Source organism: Ammospiza nelsoni, chromosome 23, assembly GCF_027579445.1.
Source record: "Ammospiza nelsoni isolate bAmmNel1 chromosome 23, bAmmNel1.pri, whole genome shotgun sequence".
NCBI classification, from domain to species: Eukaryota; Metazoa; Chordata; class Aves; order Passeriformes; family Passerellidae; genus Ammospiza; species Ammospiza nelsoni.
The window spans coordinates 5936378-5962644 of NC_080655.1; the positions used below are offsets into that span (position 1 = coordinate 5936378).

Genomic DNA, 26267 nt, shown 5'->3' on the forward strand with positions numbered 1-26267 from the left:
CTCTCAGTAATCTGGTCTAGCAAGACTGGGATCTGGAGTCTTGCCATAGCTGGGCTTGAGAGAGAGGGCTGCAGGTGGAAGGACTCACATGTGGTGCACTCCAGCACTATCAGCTCGCAGGTGCAGCTCCTGGCTCTTCCAGACTATGGAAAATGCCTCAGAATGCAGACACTGCTGCAGTGCTCCTCATCTCCCCACAGCCACAGAGCAGGATAAAGTGCATGAAACACGGACTGGGCAGATTTTTAACTCCCCAGAACCTTGGTCTTTCCTGGGAAGAACCAAAGGAAAGGTGAGGGTGGCCCCAGCAAGCTTCAAGGCTGGACAGTGCACCTCCATTAGCAGCCACTGGCCCATAATCAATGCAGGACCATCAGCTCTGATGGCAATAACAAAGAGATGTTGCTCTGTGGAAGTCTGCATCTTGTTAGCACAAAATACTTTCTTCTTTCCATTTTCCTCTGGTGCAGATCAGTGCCTGGCAGTGCAGTGGGGTACCACAGAGGGAACCAGCAGATGATCCACCAGCCCTCAGGGGCTGTTTGCCATTTAGCTGCCTGAACACTGGGCAGCTTGGCCTCAGGGAAGGCAGCTTTATGGTGCATGGACAGGGTTTGGACAGTGCTGTGGGCAGCAGAACCCCTTCTCTGAAAGCCCTGAGGGATCCCAGCCCTCTCCAGCACATCCCTGACTGTTGGATTTGTAGGGTGCCCAGTGGCAGGAAGGAATGATGAATCTGACTCCATGTTCTCAGAAGGCAAATTTATTATTTTATGATACTATGTTATATTAAAGAATACTATACTATACTATACTATACTATACTATACAGAAAGAATACTTACAGAAGGCTAAAAAGATAACAAAAATTCCTGACTCTCTCCAGAGTCTCAACACAGCTTGGGCCTGATTGGCCAATGAGTCAAAATAACTCACAGCAGAATCCAATGGAACAATCACCTGTGGGTAAACAATCTCCAAACACATTTCAAAGGAGCAAAACTGAGGAGAAGCAAATGGGATAAGAATTGTTTTCCTTTTTCTCTGAGGCTTCTCAGCTTCCCAGGAGAACAATCCTGGATGTTGGAGAAGATGAGACAGGAAAGTCTTATAAATATGATTGCCTGGAAAAAGATTTTGAGAATATGGAAACTATAAGTGAGATTGAAATGAAAGCAAGCTTTGAGACCCCTCAGTTACTGAACAACTGGAAAACAATGGTGTGGCCAGCTGAAGGTGATCCCCTTTTGATGGAACAACACCCTCTGCTTGCAGACAGGCCCAAGGGTCAGAGCAGACCCTGCCAGCTTGGCAGAAGGGGCCCAAAGAGGAGATTTTAGGGTTTAAAATGTAACACAGTGTGGTAATGTAATGATTCCTATAGGCTGTATGGAAATGCTATAGGATTTGTATCTTGTACTAGATTGGTTAGTGAGAATTAGAATATTCAGCACAGAAAAGGATTTATTGTATTGTAATGGGAACCTTTCTCTCTTACAATCTCTTACTGTCTTATCCTCTCATCCCCTCTCTCTCTCTCATCCTCTCTGCCCCTCTCTTCTCTCAGCCCTGCCCCAGCTGTGGCTGGCAGCTCCCAGCAGGGCCCTGCACCCAGGCCCTTTGCAATAACCCACAAGTTCCCAGCCCTGGCTGCAGAGATCTCTCATCTCCATCCATCCCCACTGTCCTACCCCCAATGCTCCTACAGCTGGGCAAAGGGATTTTTCAGAGAATGTGAATGTGACACCCTGACCAGCCTGCAGCCTGAATGACACCTGCACCAACAGGCTGGAAGCAAAGCTGACACCCCCAGCATCACAGCAGCCCCTGGAGATCTCCTCCCCACCCAGCTCTCCTTGGCCCTTTCCTGCTTTATTCTGTGTTTTAATGCATCGGATGTTACACAAACCCACAGATTGTTCTCCCCTTTGTGCTGGGCAGACAGACAGGCTCCCCAGACAATAGACAGGCTTCACCTGTGGCTGGGAAGGAGAGGTGGAAGATTTACTGCCATGAGGTAATCGGCTGGAGGAATTTGAACTTTCTTTGCTTCCGGAACTGCCTCCATTGTCCTGCCCTGCCAGCAAAGCAGAGCCAGGGAGGGTCCCGAGCACGGGGTGCTTGCAGCAGGCAAAGTTTGCCTTTTGAGCACCAAGGTTCGCCTTTTGAGCACCAAGGTTCGCCTTTTGAGCAGCAGCTGCATTCACAGATGGCAGCCAGAGCCTGAATTCTTGTGCTGGGAAGGTTTCCTGCCCCTGGGTGCAGCTTACCCCACCTGCTTTGACACTTCTTTTGCCAGATTTCTCAACCATGGCTGGTTGGTGACCCCCCTCTTCCTTATTCAGAGCAAAAAAATGTCCCAACCCTCTTTCATTTACCTCATCAGTAAGAATTAAACTTCTCCTTGATGCCTTTGATAGTGCATTAGGACATGACAGGCAGCATCACAAGCCAGATCACACAAGTGTGTGGGTGCATGGTGAGAAAGTCAGTGCAAGAGGTGAGGTCCTGTGGGCTGTGTGAGGTGAGGAGGGATCTGTTTTCAGCTAGGAAAAAACACTTTTGCAACTCTCAACTGCCCGTGGTGCTTTTGAAATCCCTTCCCTTTGTGGTGTGGGTGCAGCAGGCGCAGACCAGGAAATGCTCCAGCAGCAGCACCAACACCTCATCATCCTTTCAGGTGCAAACACCACTTGGTTGGCACCCAAAACTTGAGGCTGCCACATTGCTTGGGCTCTGGACTGCTCCAGCCAGGTGCTGTGTCTGTCCTGAGTGGCTGGTTGGGCTCAGTATGCAGCTGCACAGTTTTATCCACCTTTACAGCCCCTCCTGACAGCGCTGCTTCACCGAGTTTTGCAAGCTCTGGGTTGTGGCCTGGACACAGCTGAGAGAGCTGGTGAGAACACAAACAGGGAGATGCAGGGTGATGTGTTAGGGCCCTTCAGCACAGCTCTGCACACACACTGCCAGCAGGAGCACTGCCATTATCAGCTGGGCACAGCCTGGCAGACAATCTGGGCAGAGGGTGGCAGTGCCAGGGGGAAATGCTGGGCACAGCCCCAGCCTGGGGCTATGCACCCCCCAAAGTTCTGGTGCTGGATGCTGGGGGAAGGCAATGGATGAAATCCATGTCCAGACTGATGCCATGGCCTCTGACAGCCCTTCCAGGGGTCAGTGGAAGATGCCCAGGGATATCTCATCTCTGCACCTCACATCAGCTTTGTGGTTTTCCACACCAGGACCAGCAGGAAAGCCAGTGCTGCTCAGCTCTTGTAAAACTCTAGATCCAGGGCTCCATTGATACTTAAAGAGCTATTTTAAATTTTATTTGAGCTTCTGAATTGTGTCAAATTCTGTTTCTTTTTCCTTTTCCTGACTCTGTCCCCATATGCAAGCTCAGCCACTAGAATTCAGGCAGGGATTGCCTGTGAATCCCCCAGAGCCTGTTCTTCTTCCTTAAGTTAAAGTGATACCTCCTTCTCACTCTGCAAATTCATCCTCCTACACAAAATAAAGGGAAGGCAGAAACATTTGCAGGAGCAATTTTATTTTTTTTCGAGTTTTCATTTACTCAGAGTCTCATGATGAAGGAAAACACTTCATGCTGGCCTGGCCACCAGCAGAGGCTTGTCCATCCCCATGGCTCTGGCAGCAAGGCTTTGTCTAACAGGCCCAAATCCAGGTTCCAGAGTGAAGTGGGCAAGCTGCTGAGCACAGCGTGCCCCAGCCCCTCCACACCCTCCTGTGTGGGTGTTGAGTGGCCAGCACTGGCTTCAGGAGCATTAGCCTTGTCACAAGCTGACACCAAGGGCTGGTGCAAAACCCATCCTAGGACAGCCCCATGGACAAGTTGTCTGTCACAGTGCTGGAAAAACGTGGCCTCAGTTGGCCTTTCAATCTCAGTGCTCTCCTCTGGCTTTCAATTTTCAGTGCTCTCAGCATGGCAGCACAGGGGGCTGGAGGGCAGGGGAGAGGGCTGTGGTGTCAGAACTCAGTGCATCCCTCTGGGTGTCCAGAGTTGCCCAGGACCCCATCGGGGAGCTCAGAGACTCTGGTACACAGCCCTGAGCACCTGGGGATTTGATTATGACCCCTGGAGCAAGTTACCAGCTTTGTATGAGGACCTGAAAGTCACAGAAGTTTAAATAATGTAATAATAAAATTATCACAGGGTGAAAATGTAGATGTTAGGATTTTTGGTATGGGGGTTAGGGGGACAAGATGGAGGAACCTGGGCGTGTCCAGCCTTTCTTCTTCTTCTTGTTCTCCATTTTCTGCAGTGATGTTGGCACTTTGGAATTGGTTTAGAGTAGAAGTGCACTGTCTAACACAGGTGATAGGTATTGGGAATTAAGTGTAAATATGTTATATGTCGTTTGGAGTATAAAAGGACAACACAGAGTGCCTGTGGCTGCCCTGCTGAGCAGATCTCAGCTGGGCAGAAAGAAAATTTTATAGATAAGAATTAATAAACAACTTCAAGACTGAAAAGTGAAGAGCTCTGACTCTTTCTTTGGACACGCGGGCTGAAACAGAGACATCCTGCACATCTTGAGGCAGCAATTAACAACCAAAACCTGAGACTGGGGCAGAGCAGGAGCCCAGCTCTCGGTTCCTGCCACTCCACCCAGATATTTGGGGCAGGATGTTGAAGAGGCTCAGAGCTCTGATCAATGTGTCACGCCTCTGGCAGCAGGCAGCACTGCCCAGCTCCCAGGAAACAGAAGAGGGCAGTTTTGTGCACTTCTTTCCCAACTGACCTAGTTAATAGTTGGCCATGCCACGAGCTGGAATGGTTTGAACAGCTTTTGGGACAGGTTGAATACAATTGAAAACCAAACTTCTGGTCCATAAAAGCACCTGCCAAGCCCAACTCTAAATATAAATCCTCTTCTGTGCCAGACCATCCCAAGGCAGCCCTGCTCCAGAGTGAATTATTGCCTTCCCTTCCTGCTTGAGTGCATTAAATGTACTCAGCTCTGTCATGACATGGTTGTTCCTTCTCTGCTCTTTTTGGCACAGAGAATTCCACCTCCAAGACAAGGAGCTGAAAGGCAAGCCCTGGGCACTACCTGGCTGCTCAGCAGGTGTTGGGTTATGCCAGGTTTTCTCCTCTCAAGGCAGCCGTCCTGCAGATGTGCTGCTGCTGCTCTTTGCAATTTTCAGGGCCTTACTTGAGTGTCTTTGACAATCCCAGTCTGCACAGGTAGCCCTTTGTCTAAACAGCTGCTTCTCACACTCGTGACTAAAGTCATGACACAAACCAGACTAAAACAGCAAAGTGCAAACCTTGAGGGAGGTTCTGCTGCCCCATCATTGCAAGGGGCAGCTCCTCTCAGGGCAAAGCAGGGGATTAGAGCCACAGGATTGTAGAATTACATAGAACTGTAAAGCACAGGCTGACTTGGTTTGGGAGGGACCTTAAAGCACATCTGACTCCAACTCCCCTGCTGAGGTCAGGGTTAGGGTTCCACCAGCCCAGGCTGCTCAGAGCTGCACCCAGCCTGACCCATCCTGTATCCTTGTGATACACCTCCCTGATGGTGGAGAGCATAACCTGAACTGAGGGCACCTCACTCCATGACAAAAGGCACAGGCACAGGGCTCTTATTGCCCCACAGCTCTTCCCCACCTCCCCTGTTTCTCTCAGCCATTCTGCCCAGGGAGGACCCTGCTGACCTGGCTGCTGGGGTTCACAGCATAGAGAAGACAAGAGAACAAATGGGATTGAAAGACAAGAGACACAGTTGGGATTGAAAGACAAGAGACACAGCTGGGAGGTGTCTCTGCCACCTCTGGGCTGAACACAACCATTGCTCTTTGTTTGCCCAAAGTTTTGACCAAGTCTTTGGGACTGGATGCAGTTTCCCCCCTAGGGGAAAGCTCTAAGTGCTGTCTGGGAGAGCCTGTGGTGTCACAGATCTCTGTGGCCACAAGGCAGGATCAGCTCAGAATCAAGACCAAGGTTCCCTCAGTGCCTCTCCTACACTACCTGACACCCACAAATGGTAACTTACTTGTGAGCAGCAAAAGGATCCCCCTGCAATGCCAGGGAAACCAGGCTTTTCTCTGAGTGAGCTTCCCAGAGCAAAAACTGCTCTTCCTCAAATGCAAAAGTGTCCAGGCAACAGAGATATTAAAAAATTCTAGTTTTTGAATGAAAACATATTGGAGATGTTTGAGTCTAAAGTGAAGGATTTTGTTTCAATTGGGGTTTCATTTTGATAATTCCAAGTTCAGCCTCGGGTTAGTTTGTGCAGGTGCTGCCTGTCATTAACTATTGCATTGTCATGGCTTGGCTTTTAGTGAATGAAATGTTTTGATGTGAGCATAAAGCATTTCAATCAGCCATTCAGACATTTTCAACTACAAAATTTATTAGATTTGGTCCCCTGTAGAATGTTTCCAAATTTTGCCTACTTCCAAGTAGTGTGTCTTGGTTTGGAAATACAGGAGTCTGCTAAGGAAGGCAGGAGCCTCCCCTGAAATGGAGAATGGAAACCCTCCCCACCCCTCTGAATTGCTATAAATTTTAAATTAAGGGGCTCTCAGGCAAAAATATGAGAGCAGGAAATAACAGTTCTTTAATAGGGAAGGAAATAAAAAGGATAAAATAAACAATGCAGTACACTAGAACAACACTGCCGGAGTCAGAACCCAACCTGACACCCTGTGGGTCAGGGTGTTGGCAGCAGTCCCATTGGAATTGTGGCTCAGCCCTCCTGCAGTGTCAGGGCTGGTTCTGCTGGAGCAGGGATCCTGGAGAAAGGTGCAGTCTCTGCCTCTGAAGATCCAGGGGAAGAAGAGGCAGCTGCTGTTCCTCTGGGCAATCCAGTGCAGAAGCTGTGCTGGTGTTCCAGAATCTCCAGATTATATCTGGGTAGGAATGCTTGGCTCCTCCCTCTGGGCTCACATCTCCCAATGGGATGCTGTAGTTCTTATCAGCCATGCAGGGACATTCAATGGCTGTTATCAGCAATGTCCCCTCCCGAGGGAGGAGTGATTGGGATCACTCAAAGAGAGAGATAAGGCAGACTGCCCACTTGACAAAGGTAATCTGCCATACAGATAGTAATGGAAAACAACTTGCATTGCAATCTTCAACATAGTGACAGGCACAAACTGCACTAAGATTCAGCAGTGCATCTACTCCAACCCTCCAGTTCTCCTTTACTGTTCACTTGCCACTCTCAGGACTTTGGGATCAGCCTGTCTCCAGGGCGTTGGTGCAGATGTGGTACTTTGCCATAATATGGTTCAATACTTGTTTTTGGTTTGCTGAAGGCTGTGTTTTTGATAAACATTCAGGCCTTGATGGGTTTGCCTAGTTCCTTTCACAGGTTTTAATTTTTCTCAATGGACACTCCTCTGTTGGGTTAACAAGATATTTAATACTCTGATTGTTTGATTTGTTGTATATTGGTGATTTGTTAATAATGTACGGATGCAAGCTTGCACGTAGAGGGAGGGCCTTGGTTACTCATTCTAGCATTAATTCTCCTATTTAAATATAGGTTGGTCTGTTAATGAGGGGGGAGTCATAAAGTTCTTATATTTTTGCAGTGTGGAGCTCTAACACACTCTTTGTTGATGGCTGCTTGAAGGCCCACAGTGATATGGTGGCATTTGGTTAAATGGACTTGATGATCTTGGAGACCTTTAATGACTCTGTGATTCCATACATAGTTTGGTGTGACTTCATACATGGTTTGGTGTTACCCCCACCAAAATGTGGCTTCCAAGGGGAGAGGCAGCCTGGCCCAGTAGTACCTTCTCCCAGTTCTTCTCCATCTCAGCAGCTTTTCCCTCACTGCTGTAGCCTTTCCCCACAGTAACTGACACCTGTCAGAGCCTTCCTCTGATTTCCTGCCAGCCAGAGAATGACAGGAGGAGCTGTGTGCTGCCAGACTCCTCCGTGTGATGGAAGTGAGCACTCTCAGAGTGCTGACCTGCACTTCTGGCAGTTCCAGGCTGTGGAGCTCCTGCCCTGCAGCCACAGCCTTGGCCAGCAGTTCTCTAAGGTCACTGGGGCAGGGCTGGGGACAAGAAGGATCAGCTGCAGGGATGGGACAGCCCTGGGGTTCAGGGCTGGCAGCAGAGAGGTGTCACAAACATCTTTTATGGAAAATCCTTTCCTTAGGATTTTTCCTCCTGAGAAGCTGGGAGGCCTCAGGAACAAAATGTAAACAATGGTTATCTGCTGCTGTGGAATGCAACAGGTGCATCTGTGATTGGTCTCATGTGGTTGTTTCTAATTAATGGCCAATCACAGTCAGCTGGCTTGGACAGAGAGCCTGAGCCACAAACCTTTGTTATCATTCTTTTCTATTCTATTCTTAGCCAGCCTTCTGATGAAATCCTTTCTCCTATTCTTTTAGTATAGTTTTAATGTAATATATATAATAAAATAATAAATCAAGCCTTCTGAAACATGTAGTCAGATCCTCATCTCTTTGCTCATTCTGGGACCCCTGTGAACACCCTCACAGAGGGGGGATGTGAGCAGTGAAGAGAAACAGGACAGATGTGGCTGCTCTGGGCCAGATGTGCAAGGAGCTCTTGCACAAATTAATGGTGGGCACACAGAAGGAGTGCACAAGGGCTTCCAGCTCCCAGTACAGGTGGAACTCCCTAACCCAAGTTCTGCCTTTCCTTAGGCTTCCAACTGATACTTCTCCAGAATATGTGGGGCCAGATCTGCTCTGTGCAGAGCTGGTGCAATCACAGGGAGGCTGTGGGTGACAGTGGCTGCAGGAACCCCATGTGCAGCTGGAAGCTTGTCTGTGTGCAACCCACACCTTCCTGCCCTCAGCCTGCTCCCCAAAGGAGACCCAGAGCTCTCAGCAGGTTCTCTGACCTGGGCACAGGTACCCAGGTGGTCTGCAGCCAGTCCCAGCCAGGTACACACCCAGGAAGTACTGGGTCACACCAGGTCTCCAGCACAGCCAGCCTGTCACTCTCAGGTGTTTGCTCATGGAAATCCACCCAGAGCCTCTGGGAGCCACAAGAAGACAACTTTCAATAACCTCTGCTGCTGTGCTGCCCTCAGCCTGCCTGGACACACTGGCTGGTACTGGCAATCAGTGATTTAGGCACCTTTGAACCAGATGTAGCACTGAATAGCCACAGAGAGATTTATTCTGTGTTATTTTGTCTTGTATCTTTGTCTTGTGTCTGTATAGAGAGACTCTATACAATTCTTTACCAGCAATTTGTACATAAAAAGCACATCCTCCTACTGCATCCAGCCAGCATCCTGCCTCTGTCACACCCTCCTCACTCCTGCAAGCAGAGGAGTCCTGCATGTGTGCATTGGCCCATATCCTTACACCCTGTCCCATCTCCTGTTCCTGTCTACTTCAGTGTGGGGGTACCAGTTATGGGTTTCTCTGGCTCTGGACTAAAGGCACTTGAGATGATAGTTCATGTTCAGACTCAGATGTTTGTTATTTCTTATCGGTAAAACAGTCTCACTACTGTGAGCTCGGCAGCTTTTCATTAGAAGGCACAAAATGGCCAACAATCTCTTGTTACAAGGTCTTTTAAAACTAAACTGTCCAATTAAGAACTGACACCTAGCTTATTTTCCCTTTTAACCCAATAACTGATCCCACAGAGCCCTCAGTGCAGAATTTTCTGCCCAATTACAAAATGCCACCCAAACCCATGAGGAAGAAGGAAGAAGAAGGATGAAGAAGAAACCCAGGATGACACCCTGTGCCCTCCATCTTGCTTCCATCCACAACAAACTAAAAATCCCAAAACCTCAAATTCTCACCAAGTGATACACCTACACTACTCTCTATAATTTATTTCACCCTTTTGTGAATTCCAGTCTATCTTGAAATCTGGGAAACTTTCTCCATGGGTGAGGGTCAAAGTCAGTGCTCCCCTGGGGGTCAGAGCAAACAGAGAAATATTCTTGGTGCTCTGGGTTTCCGTACATCAGTGTCTGCTGTTTGGTACCCTTTAACAAGCCTTGCTCTCTAGGTGCATCAGTTCTCTCCCACGACCATTTCCACAGGAATTTATTGCTGTTCCCACCATGTGGCTCCGAGAGTGGTTGGACCATTTTGCAGGTGGCACCAGGAGGGCTGTAAATAAATCCCTTTATTCTAAGCATTGGGGCAAGCTGCCCAGAGTGGTCTGGGAGCTGTGGGCAGGACCCAGAGCAGGCAGGGCAGGCTGTAGTGGATAAGCTGCTTTCTGAGGTGCTGTGGTGCCAGAACAGCTCCAGTCCGTGCAGGAGCCTCTGCCAGGGAGCTTCTGCCTGCCCAGAACAGCCCTGTGGCTTAAACCATCCCTGGCTGATCTTGAGCTGCTGTCCTGGTTCCAGAAGTGGGTTAATCTCTGCAGTATTTGGGAGGGCACACATTTCCAACACCTGTTTGGTTTCAAGGATCCTTGCATGGGGAATGTTAGAGATGCACCAGTTGTGTTGATTTGCTGTTTGCTGCTCCTTGTCTTGTTCAAAAGGCTTTGGCTGGGCAGCAAAGAGGAAGATGCTGCTGGGTTCACCTTCCCTGGTAGCCGTTCCAGGTTAAGACAATAATTCCTCCCACAGAAGGTATTTTGTGCTCAAAAAGTCTGGCAAGGGGGGATCTGAAATGCAGCAGAGACCTGGAGGAGGACAGGAAACAGGCCCCCAATCTGGACACAAGGGGATGTGAGGTTCCTTTCATATTTTCACTTTCATTCTTTTTTATTCATGCTTTTCTTGAATGAATTTCTTCCTTCAACAAAAGAATGAGGTTCTTTTCATTCTCTTTCAAGAGTCTCCACTTTTCATAGTGGAGACCATTTAGTTGCCAGAAGTCAGGATGTTGCTGGGCTGTGGCTGCTCCAAAGGACATGGTGGGAAGAAAGGACATATACTTGCAATCTCATTTTTTTTGCTTTAAAAAATTGTTCCTTGCTCTCATTCAAGCCCCAATATTTCCTTTTAGTTTAGAGGTTCTTTTAGAATGAAAATGTTAAGATGGACCCAGCTCATCCACTTACCAACTCTGAACCCTATTAAGTTAGGCTGACATGTAAAAAGAGTTTTAAAGAGTTTGGGAAGCCCTGCTTTGACATTTTCTGGACAGAAAGCATTTTTCTTTTCAAATTACTTCTGGTTTAGAATGCCCTTTCTGGGATGATTTTTTTAATGTCAACACTGAAGGGGGGGAAAAAACCAACATGGATTTTATTATTTTGATCAACCCAAACCAATTCCTTCTGGACCTCTCTTTCATGGCAATCACCAAAAACATGAACTTGCAGAATGGCAACAGAAAAGAAAAATTGTGCTTCTTGCCCAACATCCAACTCAAAGCAGACTGCTGCCCTGGCTGCTCTGTCTGGAGGTGAAAGAGGGAATGGCAGGGGCTGTGTCAGCCTCCCCTGTTTGGTGTGGAGTGTAGGAGCATCGGGGGTAGGATGGTGGGGATGGATGGAGATGAGAGATCTCTGCAGCCAGGGTGGGAACTTGTGGGTTATTGCAAAGGGCCTGGGTGCAGGGCCCTGCTGGGAGCTGCCAGCCACAGCTGGAGCAGGGCTGAGAGAAGAGAGGGGCAGAGAGGATGAGAGGGTAAGAGAGTAAAAGAGTAAGAGAGTAAAAGGTAAGAGAGCGAGGTTCCCATTACAATACAATAAATCTTCTTCTGTGCTGAATATTCTGATTCTCACTAACCAATCTAGTACAAGATACAAAACCTACAGCATTTCCATACAGCCTATAAGAATCATTACATTACCACACTGTGTTACATTTTAAACGCTAAAAACTCCTCTTTGTGCCCTTCTGCCAAGCTGCAGGGTCTGCTCTGACCCTTGGGCCTGTCTGCAAGCAGAGGGTGTTGTTCCATCAAAAGGGGATCACCTTCAGCTGGCCACACCATTGTTTTCCAGTTGTTCAGTAACTGAGGTATCTCAAAGCTTGCTTTCATTTCAATGTCACTTATAGTTTCAATATTCTCACAATCTTTAGCCAGACAATCATATTTATAAGACTTTCCTGTCTCATCTTCCCCAGCAGTGGGAGATTCCCCATGCCCAGCTCTGTGTGATGGCACAGAAGCCACCACAGGACTCACACAGGCCAGGGTGTGTCAGTGCCTCTCGTGCTCCCCAGAGCTGCACCCAGCCAGAGAAGCCATCTGCTCCCTGCCTCCTCACAGCTCCAGGGCTGGGATTTTCTCCCCTGGGATTGTTCCTTGGGAGCCAGGACAGCTACAGACAGGAGACAGAACCAAGGAGAAAACCTCCATGGGTTCAAGGAGTGTTTGGACAATTCTCAGGCACATGGGGAGATCCTTGGGGTTGTCCTGTGCAGGACTTGACTTCATCTTTGTGGGCCCTTCCAGCTCACGATATTTTATGATTCTGTGATTCTATGACACACTGTGCAAAATTTACAATTTTGCTATTTAGGAAGAGTGCCCTTATGCTCTGATCCAAGTCTCATTCCTGCTCCTGGCACAAGGGCTGCTGTTCTCATCCCCCTCTCCTCCACCTGGCTGCAGCCAAGTGCCCTGAGCTTCCACCTGCCCTGGGCTTCACCCCACATCCTCCTGCCTCCCCTGACTCCCCCTGGCAGCCCCTGGGCTGCGATGGCAGCCCTGACCTGGCAGAGGTTTCTAGAAGTGATTTCTTCTGTTTCCCTCACCAGCCATTCCCAGGGGCAGAAAGGCACCAGTGCCCTGCTCAGCCCCTTCCTGCTGCCCTGCTGGACGGCACAGCCTGGCACAGGGCACAACCTGGGCAGGCACAGGGCACAGCCAGGCACAGGGCACAGCCAGGCACAGGGCACAGCCTGGGCAGGCACAGGGCACAGCCTGGCACAGGGCACAGCCTGGGCAGGCACAGAGCACAGCCAGGGCAGGCACAGGGCACAGCCTGGCACAGGGCACAGCCTGGGCAGGCACAGAGCACAGCCAGGGCAGGCACAGGGCACAGCCAGGCACAGGGCACAGCCAGGGCAGGCACGGGGCACAGCCTGGCACAGGGCACAGCCTGGCACAGGGCACAGGGAGAGGAGCAGGAGGAGCAGCCAGGGTGGCAGAGCTTTACCTGCCCAGGGTCACTGCTCCCACTGCACAGACCCAGCTTCTGGTGCAGGAATGGCTTTAATCCCACCCTGGCAAACTGGCCTTGGCTGAGAGTTCATTATTGAAATGTTGTGGAGATCTGGGCCAGGGCCTACACGTGGGAGATGATCTGAGAGGACTGATCTATTTTCAGACGTGGAGAGGTGGGAGTAGAAACACGTTCAGCTCTTGCCCATTGCAGTGATACGGGATTGAAGCAGTGCTGGTGCCTCCAGATATGGTGTGATGTAAATGAGCTCTGAGTGCTTTGATCTCTTTATCTTCCCTTTCTCCTTCTCTTTTGGAGACTACCTTTAGTGTAGTTTTGAACCTGCAGGCTGTTAGGAAGAATTTCAGCTGGTTCTATGGCTCCAGGTACCATTTTACCATCAGCCCCAGCTTTACCCCAGGCAATTCAGGCATTTGTGGTGACCTTGGAGATTTCAAGATAAAGAGGAAAAGAGATAGTGAGAACCTTTATGAATCACTCTAGTATAATGTGAAGTATTTCTGAAACCATCATTTATTGCCTTTGGGCTTCTTTTCTGGTGGTGTAACTGTGCATTTTTACTGGATGCTAATGAGAGTGGCCAGGAGAGAGGCACAGACAGTGCTCAGCACCCAGGGATTTCAGGGTGCTTCATTCCTTACAAGAACAGGGCTAGTGCTGGGCCTTTCCAGGATAAGGATGGGAATTTTGGTCTGGTTTGTTCAGTTCCCCATGAAATCAGACTGCTGGACTGGGAGGCCTTAATGCTGTAATTGTGCAACTAATTAATCAAAAGGATAGCAGGTCATTAGCTTCTCCTCACAATCACAAAAATTTCTGCTCACCTGCCTGACTGTGAGGAAAGAGATTTTCATGGTCCAGGAAGCCACAGCTTCAGCACCAAAAGTGAGAGGAGCTGGGTTGAGCCTGGACTGGGGAGAGAGCATATTAATATCCTGAACATCTTGAAAAATATGAACATATTCATCCAGCAGAGCAATTTAGGGGCTGAGAGGACAGTCACCATCTGGGATTCTCAGCAGCTTCAGTAGGCTCAAACCAGGATCCCAGTCAGATTTGTCCTTTGGGGTCACTTTGCCTCCTTACAAACATGAAGCAAGAGCTTCATTTCCCAAAATACTGGAAGTCTTCTTCAGTGACTGGGGCCATGGCTGCCCTCATTTCCAGCTGTAGCTACACACCCTGGATTTCACTGAGGTACCAGGGAAGGCAGAGGCCCATGGGGTGCTCCCCTGTGGGCTCTGTGAAGGTCCAGGAACAGCAACCTGAGCTTGCAGAGACCTTGCAGAACAAAATTCATGAAGGCAGCTGCAAGAGCAGTAAGACAGAGGCTTCCTGCTCTGCTGAGTGACAGTGAGACCTATGTGGGGCACCTCAGGGGACTGAAGATAAGGACCAGAACTTCTGCCCCTTTCGAGTAACAGAGGTGGTTGGGGAATGTCTTCTCCCAGGCACAGGCAGGAGTTGCTCTTTCTGTAGGAGAATCTCTCTGCCAGATGTGCAATTTTCTATGGACAGATGCACATCTAGCTCTGAGGTGTCTCTGCTTGGCCTCAGCCAAGCCCTACCCCTGCAGGTTCCCCTTCAAACCCTCCTGGCTGAGCACCCTGGTCCTGTTGTGTTGTTCTAGGGGGGCTTCAGCCTGTGTTGCTTTAGGTCTGTTAGCTTCTGCTTGCATTAATTGTGCTTGCATTAATTAATTGCAGCCAATCTCTGAGGAAACACTTTGCTTTGTGCCTGGGAAGACACATCAGGAGTGTCTTGGTTTGGAAAGACAGGAGTCTGCTAATGAAGGCAGAAGCCTCCCCTGAAATGAAGAATGGAAACCCTCCCCATCCCTCTGAATTGCTATAAATTTTAAATTAAGGGGCGCTCAGGCAAAAATATGGCAGCAGGAAATAACAGTTCTGTACTAGGGAAGGAAAAAAATAAAAGGATAAAATAAACAATGCAGTGCACTAGAACAACACTGACAGAGTCAGAACCCAACCTGACACCCTGTGGGTCAGGGTGTTGGCAGCAGTCCCATTGGAATTGTGGCTCAGCCCTCCTGCAGTGTCAGGGCTGGTTCTGCTGGAGCAGGGATCCTGGAGAAAGGTGCAGTCTCTGCCTCTGAAGATGCAGGGGAAGAAGAGGCAGCTGCTGTTCCTCTGGGCAATCCAGTGGAGAAGCTGTGCTGGTGTTCCAGAATCTCCAGATTCTATCCGGGTAGGAATGCTTGGCTCCTCCCTCTGGGCTCACATCTCCCAATGGGATGCTGTAGTTCTTATCAGCCATGCAGGGACATTCAATAGCTGTTATCAGCAGATGTCCCTCCCTAGGGAGGTGTGATTGTGATCACTCAGAGAGATAAGGCAAACTGCCCACTTGACAAAAGATAATCTGCTATACAGATGGTAATTGAAAACATCTTGCATTGCAACCTGGAACAAGTGGGCAGCTTTAGATGCCTTGGGTTTGTGACAGGGGCACCAATCCTGCTGTCCCCAGAGGAGCATCCTGGGGATGCTGCTTAGGCAAAACTTGCAGGGTGTCCTTCATGCAGCCCCCTCAGCATAAATTCCTGTCCTTTTGGCCCAGAGCCTGCAGGTCCACCCAGCCCTGCAGGTGCCTTCTCTGCCTCCTTCAGAGAGGCTGCACAGGGACATCCACAGCTCCCCATAGGGACATCCACAGTTCCATTAATGCAGCCCCCAACGGGTTTTGGGGTATCCCTGGGGGGCTGCAGGGCCCTGGATAGCCCAGCCCTGCTCAGCACAGCCTGTCCCAGTTCCCAAACAGCTCCCAGCCACAGGCCGCCTTAGCAAGCTTGGGTGATATCAGCTCTAGTGATTATCAGCTCATTTGGGATTTCAGCTCTTTACTTGCTGAGTGCCTTATGGCAGGGAGAGAGAGGAGAAGGCTGTGTGAGGTTCCACAGGAGTGTTTTTATTGAATCCTCTACCTGGGCAAAAGTAGGGGTTTTTATAAGGTACAGGAGTTTTAGAAATTGTCCAATAGGAGGGGTCGAGGGGATTGTGACCTACAGTCCTACAGAGAGATAATAAAGGGTCTGGAGGAGCAAGAAGGGCTTCTAAGGTCCAGTCATCATCACTGGGCATTTCCTAACTTAGGCTGCTGAACACCATAGGGGCATGGGTGATATTAGCTCTAGTGATTATCAGCTCATTTGTGATTTCAGCTCTCAGCTTGCTGGGTGCCTTGGGCAGACACAGGGAGAGAGGAGAAGGCTGTGTGAGGTTCCACAGGAGTGTCTTTATTGAATCTTCTGTGAAGGTTCTCAGGGACAGCTTTTCTGCCAAACTGAGCAATAGTAGGGGTTTTTATAGGGTACAGGGGTTTTGGAAATTGTCCAATAGTAAGGGCTAAAGGAAAGTGACCTATAGTCTTACAGAGAGATAAGCAGGGGTCTGGAGGAGAAAAAAGGGGCTTCTAATGTCCAGTCACCATCACTGGGCATTTCCTATCTTGGGCTGCTGAACACCATGGGGGCATTGCAGGCTCTGGGTCTGCTACACCCCATGGCTCAGAGCACCCCACACATCCTGCCCAGCAGTGATGCCGAGGATAAACCCTTTTATCTCTTTTCTCCTATGACCCCTGAGCTAAAACTCTGTGCTCACCATCTCACAGCATGGCAGGCAGTCCCAGCAGTGAGCCCAGCACCGTGTGTGTGTGTCACCTCCTTTTCTGATAAAGGAAGATCAGCTAATCAGTGAATAATCAAAGGTTGTTCATGAAAGAAGGTGACATCAAAGCAAACAATTTAAGGAAGCCCTCGAGGGCCAGAGGAGTTGTAAGGTCTGAGGCTGAATCACATGAGCTCAGTTTCCATGAACTGTGTCTCAGTTTTCCTGCAGGTACAAGTTAGAAATGCTTACGATAAATGTTTAGAATGAGTTGGGGAAGGGGGGAAAGTTAAATCACACTAATTATAGCCATGATGGCTTTGGTGCAGTGCCATTTGAAAGCATAGGTGTATCCTACACCTAATGCAAGAGGTATTAAAAGGCTTCTTGGGTAAGCAGGGTGATACGAGAGCAGAGTTTCAGTTTTGGGAGTAGTAGAGTAGTTCACTCTGCTGGCTACATTCCAGACCACAGCCATGAAGGGTGATTTGACAGCAAAAGAATTCCTGCTTTTATTTGATATTTTGTAGAGAGGACAGACATGGCAGTGACAGGGGAAGGAGGAACAGGGGAGCTCTGGGACAGGAGAGGGGTGGCTTGTCCCAGAGCACCAGTGCTGGGAGGTATCATGAACTCCAAGGCAAGAATCTGACAGCTCCTCTGCAGGTCCTGCGAGCCTGGGTGAAGCTGCAGCACCCCATTTCTTCTCCTACCTTTCTGATTTCTTTTAGAGTTTAAGGGACTTTGATTTGAATAATTTGTGCATTTCTGTACTGTGTGCTCTGGTACAGAGCTCACCTTTGGAATGGTTTCTGCAGTGCAAATGGCAAGGGCCATGCACAGACACGAGTGATCCAGAACTTATTTGGCTTCCCTGGAAGGGTTCTTCTTCCTTCTTCAGTCACTCAGAAGAGAGCCCTAGCTTGGAAAGCCAAGGTCACTGACACAGCTGGGAAAGGTCAGAAGAGCTCCTGACCCATTTATCCATGGATCCCTCTTTATTCTGCTAGATGCTGCAGAAAAAAACGAATCCAACAAGGTTCAAATACTGTGGGTTCCTTTTAAATGAACTGAATGTGGCTGACTGAAGTAACCACCCCCAAACACTTGAGGAGATAAACAGCTCCTCTGATTGCTCTGACAGGAAGCATTTCCACCCTTGCATGTGTTGGGGATGTGCATAACATAAGAAACCTTACTAAGAGGAAAATCACAAGCTTGGGAAAACACAGCAACAAGTCAACAACATCTTTAAATGAGTAATAAGTCAAATATTTACTCCCACAACACTTCAGGCAAGAATCCTGTGCCTCAGCTTTCACACAAGCATGGACAGCCTGTGGAGAAACATCTCGTACTTTTGTGGCTAGAAAAATCACCAGGTCCAGGGCTGTGCTTGGGAAGTTTATTTCCAGCCCTTGGAGGAATTTGCTCCTCCTTCACACCATTTGTCCTTGCACATTCCCCACTGTCCTCACGCCAGGGCCAGGCCAGGGATTGCAGCACCTCAGGCCGGGTGTGATGTCCCCTGCTCTGGGGGTCCCTGCAGGTGTCACAGTGCAGAGTTCATGGCAAAACTGAGTCCCTGGAACCTTTGCCTTGCTGTTCATTAGCTGGCAAAGCACTGCCAGGATCTGCCCCTTTTGGGGTGCCCTTTCCAGGGCTGTCAGTGGAGATGTAATACACTTGAATCCTGCAAACCACCAGAGTGTTCAAACAGCCAAAACAGCAGCGACTTTTAAATAAATTTACTCAAAATATTTTCTATGTAACAACCTTGAAAAAAAGGCTGGGCTCTTCTTCACTGCCCAAAGAGATGGTGGGAGAGACTCCCTTGTCTCAGACCTGCCCGTGGCCAGGAGGGGGGCTTGGAAAGGAAAACCACATTCTGTGGAGCTGTGAGGCTGCAGGGTGATGGGATAAGGGCATCTCTCCTCTGCCTTTTGGAAGATTTTTTCAAAAACCAGTGTATTTTGTTCCTTTTAGGTATGGATTTTCTCTTTTAACTGTGGATCAGGGCAGGAGGAAAGTGTCCAAGGCCAGGTTGGATGGGGCTTGGAGAAACCAGGGAGAGTGAAGGTGCCCCAGCTATGGCAGGGGTGGAATGAGATGAGCTTGGAGGTCCTTTCCTGCCCAAACCATCTGGGATTCTAAAAGATAATAAAAGATATTTTATTATTTAATAAATTATAGATAATATAAATTATAATAAGATAATTACAATAAGATAAATTAGTATTTTATATTCTCCCATATCCTCAGCCACTCAGAGCCCTGCTGCTGTTTGGGACTGATGAGTCCCATCCTGATGGGTCCAGACTGATGGGTCTGGACATCCCTGCAGCCACCTGGACCCAGCCACTGTCCAGCTGTCCCCACCACACCTGGGCACACAGAAATCACTTCCAGGAGGCTTGGAAAGTGCCAGGCAAGGGGTATTCTCTATACTACCAGCAGAAGGCAACTTAAGGAATATACCTCAGAGTTTTGAGGAGATCTTGGATGTTTCAGATCTGTGTTTTCTCTCACAGTCTTTCATTTTACATTATTTTTCGTTATTTTCACATTGTTCCACAACATGTCAAAACATCAGACAGATTCATTACAACACAAACAGGAGACACTTTGATGTAGGAAAAAAAGATGTTTTAATGGGTGCTAAGTAGCAACTGCCCTTGGGGGTTTTAAAATAAAAATAGAAGCAGCACAAAATAATATTTTAACCCTTGTGTCCCAGGATCACCAAATTATGGAATGCAGCATTACACACAGAGCACTGCAGGCAATAATTTTCTTTTAGCACTCATTCTGAAAACAGAATTTTGAATTCTCATGAGTTTTTGGTGAGTTTTCTACTACTTCTTTGGAGAAGAGAAAGTTATAAAGGAAAAAGTAAACTTCTTCAGGAGTATTTTTCAAAAGGGCTCACAAAAGTTTGTGCTTTTGTCACAGGACACCTCTCCAGAGAATATGCAAAGACAGCTTCCAAGCTTCCTGGTGTGTCACCTGCAGTGACACCAATGCCAAATAGAGCTGGTTAGAACATGGTGGTTTGGGTTTTTTGGGGAAAGTGGTCAAAATGTAGAAGCCTATGCCCCCCAGGTGTTCTGCTGTTTACCAGCAAAACTCCAGCATTTTTTACTGAGGAATACAAAGGATCTCAGTACATTTTTCAGTGAAGCAATTTCCTCCCCAGAGCCCAAAGCCAGCTGAGATGCTGCAGATCATTTGCTATGAGACCTGGGGGACCTCAGGTGCTCTGAGCAGGTGGAACAGCTCAGAGAGGTCCCTCTTGCATTGCTGGGCTCTCCTGAGGGGATTTTCTCCTTCGTGCTTCTGTCCTTGTGCTTGGCATGAGCCTCTCCAATGCCAAGGCAGGGCAGGGCAGGGCCTTCCTCAGGCTCACAAGTCTGTGAGGTTCACAGAAGGAAAGAGTAAATAAATTGCCTTTATTTGGTTGTTGTTTCTGCTCATTTTCCCATCACACCCATCAGGCTGTGCTGTTCAGTGCCAGGAGGAGCTGAGCTGTGTCCAGTGACAAAGAGCAGCCCCTGTGCCTCCCACAGGGCTCTCAGCACCCACAGACACTGCCCAGGTGCTATGCTCACCAGGGGATATGCCCCATCTATTCCCATCGGGTTTAACCACCCCAGCTTTTAATTCTGCCTCATCTTACCTCAGCTTTAATGGTCAGTGCTCCCTTGCTAACCTGGACACAGCCTGGTCTAGGCTGGGGTGAGCAGTGTGGGTTTCTTCACGTGCAGCTGCTCATGAGGGCTATCAGACCCCAAGAACAGCCTGGAAACATCCCTGTTTTCCCCAAATACCAGCTTGTGCTCTGACCCCAAGAACAGCCTGAAATATTCTTGTTTTCCCCAGATACCACCTTGTGTATTGACCCCAGGAACAGCCTGGAATATCCTTGTTTTCCCCAGGTACCAGCTTGTGCATTGACCCTAAGAACAGCCTGGAATATCCTTGTTTTCCCCAATACCAGCTTGTGCACTGACCCCAAGAGCAACCTGAAAATATCCTTGTTTTCCCCAGATACTAGCTTGTGCACTGACCCAGAACAGCCTGGAATATCCTTGTTTTCCCCAATACCAGCTTGTGCATTGAATCAGCTGGGACAGACTGAGCTGCTCTCACACCCTCAGATGGGGAGAGCTCTGCTCAGGCAGCTCACAGTGACTGTAATGGGCAGAGGACTTCAGCACCACCCTGGACCCTCTGGGTACCAGCACAGCCTCCTCCAGAGGCTCTCTGGAAGCCAGGCAGAGGAGATGAGCCCTTAGCTGGAGATGACAGAGTGAGACAAGCACAATCAGCCAGGTTCCTTCACCTCCCAACCTCAGTTTGTCACCCACAGAGCCAAGCTGTGCCCCTCAGTGCTGTGTGCTTCTCTGGTTTGTGCAGTGTAGAGAAAGGCAGTCCAGTGGGATGGACACCTTCTCTCATGGGCTGCTGGCTCCTCAAAGGCAGATGTGTGTCCCTACACTGGAACATCTCCCTGTGGGGGCTGGCATGGCCATGGTGACAGAGAGATGCTCCTGGGCCCAGGGACATGCTGTCCTTTCCAGTGTCATGGGGCGTCCTGTTCCCTCTCCAGAGCTTGTGAGACTGCTGATGCTGTTGGGAAATGTCCTAACTTGCTTCAGAACTTGGAGGAGCTCAGGCAGACCACCCTGAAGGAGCCAGGTCTCTCTGGCTACTCCTCTCCATCCATCCCTCTGCAGGCAGAGCCTGGGCTGTGATTAGATGTTAACACTGAAATGCTGCTTGCAGAGGCTTCTCACCCTCCCACCGAGCACAGAGGGGACCCAGAGCCTGGCACTGAGGTTCATTCTGTGCAAACTACTGATCAGAAACCTCTGTGTTTGCTCCCTGCCAGAGACCTGAGCATGAACAACATCAGCCAGCTGCAGCCGCGTGCGCTCCGGCACCTGCGCTTCCTGGAGGAGCTGTGAGTACGGGGTGCTGCATGGGCAGGGGGTGCTGAGGGGCTGGGGGGACACTGCACAGGCTCCTCCAGCACTGCCACCGCCTCCAGGGCTGCTCCTGCAGCTGCAGGCTCAGCTGGGAGTAGCCTGTGTGGGACAGGGTTTGTTTGCTGCTCCAGCTTTGGGGTTCTGCTGAGGTTGTCACCTTCTGGCTGAGGTGGTGCCAAAAGCCAAATAAAAGAGGACCTCATCTCTCATTCAGAAATCAGCACTGTACCCTGGGGCAGAGCCAGCAAACAGAGAGTTTCACTCACCCTTCAGCAGCCAGGGTCTCCCTCACAGCCTCCTGCAGCCCAGAGACACACAAGCCCCTGGGTGCTTCACAGGGTCCCTCAAGGGTCACACACAGTTCCCAGGGGTGTCACACTCAGTCCCTCAGGGATGTCACACTGAGCCCCCAAGGATGTCACATGCACCCCTCAGGGATGTCACACGCAGTCCCTGTGTCCCCAGGGATGTCACACTGAGCCCCCAAGGATGTCACATGCACCCCCCAGGGATGTCACACGCAGTCCCTGTGTCCCCAGGGATGTCACACTCAGCCCCCAAGGATGTCACACGCACCCCCCAGGGATGTCACACGCAGTCCCTGTGTCCCCAGGGATGTCACACTCAGCCCCCAAGGATGTCACACGCACCCCCCAGGGATGTCACACTCAGCCCCCAAGGATGTCACACGCACCCCCCAGGGATGTCACACGCAGTCCCTGTGTCCCCAGGGATGTCACGCTCAGCCCCCCAGGGATGTCACACAGAGCCACCCTGCAAAACTGAAATCCAAAAAGCTTCTCCCAGAGGCTGAGGTGTCCCACCGAGGTCTGAGCAAACACACTCAGGCACAGCAGCAGTCCCAGTCCCGGGGATCAGCATGTGGCTGTGTGTCAGTGAAGGAGTGGCCTCACTTCTGAAAGTGTGAAAATTAACCAGCGGCACAAGAAACCACTGGAATCCTTTGTGAGCCCCAAAAATGGGAGCCCAGGGGGCAGAATGTTGAGGCTGACCATTTCTGCATGAGTAAATTGCACCTGTATGGTCTTACTCCACTTGACCATGAGAAATACCTCCAGGTGTTATTCTCATGCTGTTGTTACTTTCAACACAACGGCTTCTGTTGGAAAACACAATTTCTTCAAAACACTGTTATTGCATTCATGAAATCCTAATATTAAGACTTCATTTGATGTGTGTTGTGAACTTACTGTGTATATAACAGTTACTGCCACTTAATGTGCCTAAATGAAACAACTTTCACTTCTCTGAATCAGATCTTGCTGCCACCACAAGGCACAACACTGGCATTTCATAAATGGTGTTTTCCAAAATGTCAGAATTATAGATATCACCCTCACACCTGTGAGATGCTGGCACAGGGTGCTCAGAGAAGCTGTGGCTGACCCTGGATCCTTGGAAATGTCCAGGGCTGGGTTGGATGGGGCTTGGAGAAACCTGGGCTGATGGAAGGTGTCCCTGCCATGGCAAGGGTGGAATGAGATGACCTTTAAGGTCCCTCCAAATCCGAATCATTGTAGGATTCTGTGATTTTATATTACAGGTTGTCTTGTAACCGATCACCATCTATCTGTATTTCAAATTCTTTGGAATTGTAAGGACCCCAGCCACCCCAGCAGGCATTTACAGGCTGACAAGGAGGCACTTTTAATCCTGTTTTGGGTCAAAAATGTTTTGGAGCCAGAGCTGCCCACACAACTGGGCTCTTCAGCACTTTGCACCCATTTTGCAACCTTTCTCCTTTCATTTTATCACATCCATGTTGAAATGTGGGCACCCAGCACCTTCACTGGGGGTGTTGAGGCTTCTCACACACTCTGTGCACAATTAGCAGTTGTCTTGCTGCAAGCAACCGTGTCCTGGTTACATCATGCACAAACAGAGCAGCCTCAACCAGCAAGGAATAAATATTCATAGGTTCCAAAAGAGCCAGCTCCCCACAGCCAAAAATAATTATGAATGAAACAAGCAAAGGGGAAAAATTTAAAGAGGAAAATCTGAAAAAATAGTTGGAAGTTGTTAGATAATATTTTACTGGAGGTCCAGTGTGTCACAAGTCCTCCTTTGGAAAGGATTGACATCACAGTTAGGGGAAGAAATGCAAACTGCAGCATCATATACCTGTGCATAGCAAAGTGCCTGCTTGGATTTGATAGCAGTAAGATAGTAATCCTATTTATGGAAATCAAGTAATTTATATTAAATCAAGCAAGGAAAAATTTTATATATTATGGCAAATTAAAAGTGATTCAACAACAACAGCTGGACAGAGACAGTTTATACAGCATTCACAGGGCTGTCATTGACCAATAATGCAACTTGCCTGGCATTTCCCCTGCTCTTTTCATTTATATCTTCACCAAATTTTCATCCCACAACATTACATCAGGACCATGACATTCAGGCTGGGATCACCCTCTGTGCCAGGACACGCATAAGAACCAAGCAAACAAATCCTGCTTGTTTAGACATCCTCAAGGGAAGTTTGCTCAGGTTTCACAGCTCAGATCTCTGCTGATTTCATCTGCCTGGGACACATTCCCAGTGTCTGCCAGGGTGACACATAGCACACCAGCCCAAGCCCTTTGTCTTCATCCCCATGGCAGAGCTGGGACATGCCAGGGGAGTGAAGAGCAGAAAGCTCTGCTGAGCAGTAAGGGACAGCCCAGGTACCCCAAACCCACCATCCCAGGGTCTCCTGGGCAGGAGGGAGCTCTCCCTGCCTGTCCCCTCCAGCAGGGAAGGGCTGACAGTGAGGAGGGCTCTGCTGCAGCTCATCCTGGCTGCAAGTGCCTGTGTTCAGGTAGATGGAAAGCCTTCAGCAGGTTTCTCACCCCTAGGGATTTTGGGTGGCTTTATGGCCCCAGTCTGCCTCCTACACAGAGTCACAAAGGCACAGAGTGGTCTGAGGTGGAAGGGACCCACAAAGATTATCAAGAATAGTCTGAGGTGGAAGGGACCCACAAAGATCACCAAGTCCAACCCCCAGCCCTATACAGCACCGTCCCCAAGAGTCACCTTGGTCCAAATGCTTTTTGAACTCTGTCAGGCCTGGGGCCATGACCAATTCCCTGCCCTGACACATTATCAGGCCAATCCTTGGGTCCTGTCACTGCTCACAGAGAGATCAGTGCCTGCTGCTCTTCCTCCTCACTGGGGGCTGAACAGAACAAGTGCCCCCAGCTGCTCCTCACACAACTTCCCCTCCAAGCCCTTCATCATCCTCACTGCCCTCCTTTGGATGCTCTCTGATAGTTCAATATCTACAGCCTTAGGTTCCCTATTACCTGCTGGAGAAACCAGGTGAGTGACAGGCTGGAGCAACCAAAGACAAAATTTACAAAATTCAGTTCAAGGTGAACTAAAACTGATGTTCTAGGGCTTTGGTCAACCCCAAAAATTTCTTTTAGCCTGAGAGAGAAAAAATTGTTTCATCTTCAGGTTACTTCTTAACATTTAGTCTTTTACTTTGGGTAAAGTCCTAAAAGAAACATCCCAGGAACTCTTGACACCTCTTGATCTATAATCAAGGACTCTTGTCCTTGATCTATAACCCTTATCATCTTCAACAATCAGAGAAAGCCCAGGTTCCTCTGGTTCTCCCCTCCTGCTCTCGCCCATGATTCTCTGATTACATCTTCTCTCTCATTAGATTTAGCCCCAGTAGCCCAGGGTCCCATGGAGGAGAGCTGGTGTTTCACACCTTTCACCACTTCTCCTCCTTCTGTTCCTCTATTTTAGCACCCCCCCCAGGCTCCTCATGCAAGTGAAGTTTCCCAGAAGTCAGAGATCAGCTGGGCTTATGGCTGAGCTTGTGCATGGAGCTGGGATTCAGCTGAGGAAAAGGAATAATGGGAAAGGGGAAGAGAGCTGCAAAAATGGGTGGATGCAGCCCCTGTGTCCCATGGACAATAAAGACAAAATGTGCCAGGCTTCACTGCTGTGGAGCCCTGCAAACCAGGCTGTGAGCCCACCTGAGCACATTATTCCTCTGCACACTGGGTGGAGGCCTGTGAGGATAAAACCAGAGCAGGGTCCTGAGGACAGCAGAGCCATCCCCCAAGAGTGTCACTGTGACACCCAGCCAGGCTGTGTCCCCCAGGGCATTTCTGCACTGGCTCCTCTCTGCTCTGCACACCAAACGTGTCCCCATGGCATCAGGGGGAATGCTGTGGTTAGGGCACAGATGGGGGCACAGGGACTGCTCCAGCTCACTCCCTGTGTGCTCTGGGTAAAGCTGTTTTCACTGCCAGAGGTTCACTGTCCAGGGATGAGAGCAGGCCCTCAGGTGTGCCCTCTGGGCCGTTTGTATTCACTGAGAGCTGCCCAGGAAGGTGTTGTGAGTGCAATTAGTTCTCATACTCAGGAGATGCCCAGAGACCAGATCCTCCAGGCTCAGCTGCCTTTGGTGAGGAGTGGGAGAGGGGCCTCAGTGGCCGTGCACCCCTCTGGCCCCCAGCCTCCCATCCAGAAACAGGAGAGGGTACATGAGCAGGCACAGTCCCAGCCCAGGCACTCACCAGACATTCCCTCCAAAGAAAACCTGCAC

The 26267-nt window shown here is 49.4% G+C and overlaps 1 protein-coding gene across 1 annotated transcript in view; it reads left to right on the plus strand.

Moving 5' to 3' along the window:
* LGR6 (leucine rich repeat containing G protein-coupled receptor 6) overlaps nucleotides 1-26267 on the plus strand; it is a 170707-nt gene that overhangs the window by 43315 nt on the left and 101125 nt on the right. Inside the window, exon 2 of the mRNA XM_059487947.1 lies at nucleotides 21601-21672. Coding sequence (XP_059343930.1) covers nucleotides 21601-21672 — 72 coding nt within the window. The remainder of the gene's footprint in view (nucleotides 1-21600; nucleotides 21673-26267) is intronic.